Here is a 6,421-nt window from a genome sequence, read left to right on the forward strand (position 1 = left end):
CATATATAAAACTGTCTCATCAAATTGAGAGCCTATTGCATTTTTCTCTGCCTCACTCCATCCACTTCATCCACTCACAGCTGGACAGTACGTTAATGTCAGATGCATTTTGAATGCATTTTGCAGCAGCGTCGATTCATCGAGTCGTTCATCTTTATGCTGAAATTTGTTCTGAGCTAAACTCATGTCAAAACTTCACTATTCACTACCTGAAGTTGTGGAGGACAGGATCGCTTCTCTTTTACTGAGTCAGAGTTTCTCCTCATCACTCCATCAGACGCCCCCCGGGTCTGATATCTGGTTTTGTGAAATGTTAAAGTGTTTAATCTTTCCTCAGAGTGAATAAAGTGGGCGTGTCCTTCTTACCCGACATGCTCTTCACCGAACACTGACTATTCTTCCTCTTCCTTTTGGGGCCATTGAGCCACCTGCACAAAGAGAGAGAGAGAGAGAGAGAGAGAGACTATAAAACAAGTCGAGCAACATAAAAGACATGTAATTCACACTGCAGTGGCCCTGAACACTTCACTCGTCCTCCCTCAGTGCCACTAACATGACAACGCTGCCACTTTGGGAATAAAAAGGTTCACAGACTCAATGCCAACAGCAGCGTTTCACTGCAGTCTCTCTAATGAGCATGAGAGCTGATTACATAACACACACACACACACACACACACACACACACACACACACACACACAGCTCTAATGATGCAGCTACACTGTTCTGTTGCACGTTCACTCACACACACACACACACACACACACACACACACACACACACACACACACATATAGTGATGCAGCTCTCATAAAGACGATATGACTCAGAAATGATGTCATATGAATTTGAATCTGGTCTCCAAGTTATTTAAATAAGATAAAAAAAATATTAAACAAGTCACAAATAATCCACACAGAAAGCAACGTAACTCAATGATGTGAAAAAAGAGCATGATTTTCTCTTGAACTGTCCACACATGACCTACTGAGGAGTCGTTCATGAATGAGTCGATTCTTTGAATCTTTGAATCAACTCTTTTAGGTGAACATCAACACCTGACTCATATATACGAGTCTTTGGTTTGTTTGTTTGTTCGTTCCTTGTTTTAATGTAACTTTGTCACACTATTATAGGAAACTAATCAACCACAGGGATGGTGTGATGTTCCTGTGGAGTTCCTGCTTCCACCCTGAAGTTGATTCTTTTCCTATAACTGCATGTCCTGAAGTGTTTTATTCCTCTTATAGTACTGTGATATTCCAGAGATTATGATTATTTATTAAAGAATGACAGGTCATACTTTTTATCCATTTATATTTACTTTTAACGTTGTGGAACATCCATGAACAGATTGTTTCCTGTTCTTGCGTATGTTATAGCAGCTATAAACAGTCCCTCCCTCACCAGCTTTGGTTTTTACCGCATCAGAAAATATGAATTTACAGCTTTACCTCTGGCTGTTGCAAAACACTGGCACTGGAGGCTCCTTCCAAAAAAAAAGTGAAATAAACATGTCCTTATAGAAAACCACCAAACTCACCAATCAACAAACAAACGCACATGTTTTCGACACCGTTTACGTGCCGCGTCATCATACAAGTCCCTGTGTAAGTTGTTGCTATGGAAACGATAACGCATGTGAACAAGTGATTTGTAGCTGCGCCACTGTGAGAGCTGCTGTTATAGAAAACTCATCTTCATGCAGATATCATTCGATGAAATCTAGCTGAGGTCTGTCTCTCCATGTTGCTCCGTTCCTTATTGAATCTCATCTGAATTCAATACGATCTCTACCCAAATTGCTGGCATGATAAAAACAAGACGCTTACTGAAACACACACGCTCTCACTTCCTTACTTCCTTATACACAACGCAAAATGCCACCTTTGTTCCCAGAAGCACGGAGTGTACCAAAGCCACGGAGAAATCAAATTACACACTAATACCATTTCAGCTGCGCAGACATTTCACTGTGTCCATAAGAACGTCTTTCAGAGATCATTCACTACGACTGAAAAGGATTTATTTCAAGGTCAAAGGAGGACCAGAGAGAGTCTGGAGAACTTCTGTTCCTCTCTGGAGCAGTGATTTTTTTAAACTTGTAAATGTTGGTCTAAAGCTAGAAATTCATGAACACACACAAATGTTCTTTTATAACTCGAATCAATGGGACGCTAAGTTGGATTTTTGAATGTGGCTGAGCAGAGCTGGATGTGACAATGTCTTGATGCAAGATTTAATTTTTCTTGGAATTCTTTGTCTTTATATATAACTTATTTTATCTTATACTTATTTTATTTTATATTATACTTTTTTATTTTATACTTTCCTTACTTTCCACCCAGAAAACCTCAAAACTGAAGAAGTGAGAGTTCTGAGTTATATAACACAATTTATAATGTGAATTATTCTCGAAACAAAACTGAAGGAAAAAAATAGGAATAAAAATGTAAAATAAAATAAAATTCTAGAAAAATTAAAAAAATGAAATGAAAATGGTCGAAGACTGAGAAAGGCAATAAAATATAAAACGATAGATAGATAGATAGATAGATAGATAGATAGATAGATAGATAGATAATAAAATAAAACTGAGCAAAATAAATAAATAAAATGTGGAATAAAAATGCAAAAAATATCATAAAAATGTAAAAACAAACAAACAAACAAACAAACAAAAAAGAAAATAAAACATTCTGGGAACAAATAAATATATTTTAATGAAATTAAATAAAATAAAGAAAACCCAAATGTTTTTGGATTGAAAATAAAACAAAAACAAACAACAAAACAAATAAGATTAAATTAATTACATTAAAATTAAATAGAATAAAATAAAACTGTCAAAGAATGAAAAATATAACAAAAACATATCAACTAAACTAAAACAAAATAAATTAAAAGTTCTAGGAATGAAAATCTTGACAAAAGATAATAAAATAAAATAAATGAAATTCTAAAATTAAAAAAAGTAAAATCTTGGCATATTCAACAGTTTAGAAACCAAAATGGAGAGAAACTAAATAACTATACTTTTAATAAATTCACAGAAGATATACAAACATAAAACAAAATAAAATAAAAATTATGAAAAATTATATTATATATAATGATTCCGATTCTATAAGCGTGCGAGTTTCTCTCTTGAATCCCGCTGTGTCTCTGAGATGATTACGGTCACTTCATCACGGAAGCTGCCGATCATATCCGACCTCACACAACCCATCCAGACACACACACACACACACACACACACACACACACACACACACACACACACTCTGACATTATAGAGGACAGACTCTGACTCAAGATGGAGTTTCAACTGTGACAGGCAACGATCTCCATCACAGACCGTCACGTGGACAACACATCTGAGACGTCTCGGGGGGGGGGGCACAGGGAGAGAGAGAGAGACAGACAGACAGAGAGAAAGGGAGAGAGAGAGAGATAGAGAGAGGGAGAGACAGACAGACAGAGAGAAAGGGAGAGAGAGACAGAGAGAGGGAGAGAGAGACACACACACAGAAAGGGAGAGAGAGACAGAGAGAGAGGGAGAGAGACACACAGAGAGAGAGAGAGAGAGAGGGAGAGAGAGAGACACACACACACACAGAGAAAGGGAGAGAGAGAGACACACACACACAGAGAGAGAGAGAGAGAGTTTTTTTTCCCCAGAAAGCATCATTATTATTTCACATCTGAATGGAAGCGATACATGACTTTGCCATTAGTGGAGAGACCCAAGAGGACTGACATCTCTCTCTCTCTCTCTCTCTCTCTCTCTCACTCTCTCTCTCTCACCCACACAACATGTCCTAAAAAATTTGACTTGATGTCATATTATAGTAAACAAGCATTAAAAATTTGAGCCAAATGTCAATAAGTTCCCTTAATGGAGTGCAAGTCTGTGTGTGTGTGTGTGTGTGTGTGTGTGTGTGTGTGTGCGCGCGCGTGTGCGTGTGTGTGTGTGTATGATTCTTACCTGATGACACTGTTGGAATGTAAAATGTGCATGGCTGAAGTGCAGCGTAGTGCTGGAGCTCGAGTGAACTCGGACTGAGCTGCTCAGACTGGAACACACACACACACACACACACACACACACACACACACACACACACACACACACACACTCTCTCTCTCTCTCGTTACATAAGCTCTCTCTCTCTCTCTCTCTCTCTCTCGCCCTCCTTTCTATTTTCAGACACTTTTTGATCTGCTGTTCTTTGTGATAAAGATGTTTCAGTTCACTGTGAGTTATTACATCATCACCGTATTATACTCATGTCCCCAAAACCACACCCACAGAGTATCTCATTTCTCAACTTTTGCTCTTCTGCTGTAATTCGCTATATTTTTTTGCAATGAAAAGCTGAGCACAGCCTTTAAATTCCAAACAAACTGCTAGTGGTGAGGAAATGGGAGCTCGTCTGTTTGGTTATGTTCCAAATCACTACTCCTATTGGCAACACAAGTCCTGTAATCTGAAAGGTTCGAAATAAGACAAGACAGAACAAGACAGGAAAGAACAATACAAGACAAGATAGAAGATAGAAAAAGATAAAACAAGACAAGACCAGATAGAATAAAACAGTACAGGACAAGAGAAGATAGAACAAGACAAGATAAGATAAAAGCTAGAGCAAGATATAACAAGATGAGACAAAACAGAAGAAGACAAGACAAAACAAGACAAGATGAGCTAGAAGAAGACAGGACAGAACAATACAAGACAAGATAGAACAAGACAGTGCAATACAAGACAAGCTAGAATGAAACAGGACAGAACAAGACAAGATAAAACAAGACAAGATAGAAGATAGAAAAAGACAGAACATAAGACAAAACAGAAGGAGACAAGACAAAACAAGACAAGATGAGATGGAACAAGACAGAACAGAACAATACAAGACAGAACAAGATAAGACAAGACAAAACAGAAGAAGACAAGATGAGATAGAACAAGACAGGACAGAACAATACAAGACAAAACAAGACAAGACAGTATAAGACAAGACAGAACAAGACAAGACGAGATAGCATAAGACAGAACAATACAAGGCAAAACAAGACAAGACAGTATAAGACAAGACAGAACAAGACAAGACGAGATAGCATAAGACAGGACAGAACAGACACAGCAGAACAAGGATAGACAAGATAGTACGAGATAGGACAGAAAGATGCAAGACAAGATAGAATAAGACAGAACAGAACAACACAAGAAAAGACAGAACAACAGAAAACAGAACAAGACAAGATAACAATATAAGACACAGAAAAAGATGAAGCAGAACAAGACAAACAAGACAGAACAACATAAGAAAAGACAGAACAAGATAAGACAAGACAAGATAGAATAAACACGAGACAGAATAATACATCACAAGATGCTGCTGCTGAGTTCAGTCCCACATGGCTAAAGACTGTCTTGAGGTTGCGGTGGATGTTCTTTACTTTGACAGCATTAAGCCTGCACTTGTTCAAAACAGTTTACTCTCAAGTCTCGATCACTGAGTGCTGAACAAATTCCCTTTGATCTTATAGACTTCAAGTTAAAATTCTAATGAAATCTAAAATGACCCTGATGCTCAGACGCTCTATCTAACCGGGATTACAGTGTTCACGGGGTCCTGGGGTCATTTCCTGTTTTCCTAATCTCCTTCTCAGTGGGAAATGGATGCTTCTCCTACACACTTGTGATTGTTGTTTTTGTGTAATTCCAAAGTGTTCCTGGAACTGTGGTTCACCCAAACTGAATTAAGATCCAGATCCCAAGATCCTCTTAAAGTGCTCGGAAGTAATGGAATGAACTGAACATGATCACATGACCATGTTTCACAAACACTCGGGCATGTAGAAAACACAACCTGCGAGAAACTCTCTGCTCCTGTGGTCATTTTAGTGCTGTCTGGACGTGAGAGTTTTCTCACTGAGGAGACGTGGGGAAAAAACAACAACAAAAAACCTATAACAGATGTTCTGCTGATAAACGAATCCGATCCAAATAGGGCTGCAGTCAAGATTTATTAAACACATTCATGTTGTAACAGCAATTCTTTCTTCAACACAGTTACTTCATGACAATAAAGTCCTGGATCCTAAAGTATCGAAAACAAGACAAAGAACGATCAATCCCTCATGGGGTTAATAAATATACTGTCCTGTATATTAATGGGGGTAAATACTGTAAAGTGTGTATTGTGTGTTTAATGCCCAAGAACGCTGTGTGACTCATGTGCTGTGTTCTTATTGCGTGTGTGTGTGTGTGTGTGTGTTGCAGTAATCCTGGTATGGAGCAGTGATTGGGAGAGGGAGATGGGATTAAGATGGATACAGGGTGCAGATAAACACACTGACTCAGCTGAAAGAGCCGAAAAATACAAACACGAGAAAGAAAGAAAGAAAGAAAAA

General features: G+C 38.2%; 1 protein-coding gene across 6 annotated transcripts in view; it reads right to left on the reverse strand.

The window, feature by feature from the left end:
- thrab (thyroid hormone receptor alpha b) overlaps positions 1-6,421 on the reverse strand; it is a 333,280-nt gene that overhangs the window by 49,271 nt on the left and 277,588 nt on the right. For 5 of the 6 annotated variants that reach the window (XM_060940345.1, XM_060940344.1, XM_060940346.1 and 2 more), the window contains one exon: positions 367-428. In XM_060940345.1, coding sequence (XP_060796328.1) covers positions 367-428 — 62 coding nt within the window. Of the gene's footprint in view, positions 1-366; positions 429-3,989; positions 4,568-6,421 lie in introns of those variants that run through there. The other variant, XM_060940349.1, reaches the window with a different exon arrangement.

The sequence above is a fragment of the Neoarius graeffei genome, chromosome 14 (genome assembly GCF_027579695.1).
Source record: "Neoarius graeffei isolate fNeoGra1 chromosome 14, fNeoGra1.pri, whole genome shotgun sequence".
Lineage (NCBI taxonomy): Eukaryota > Metazoa > Chordata > Actinopteri > Siluriformes > Ariidae > Neoarius > Neoarius graeffei.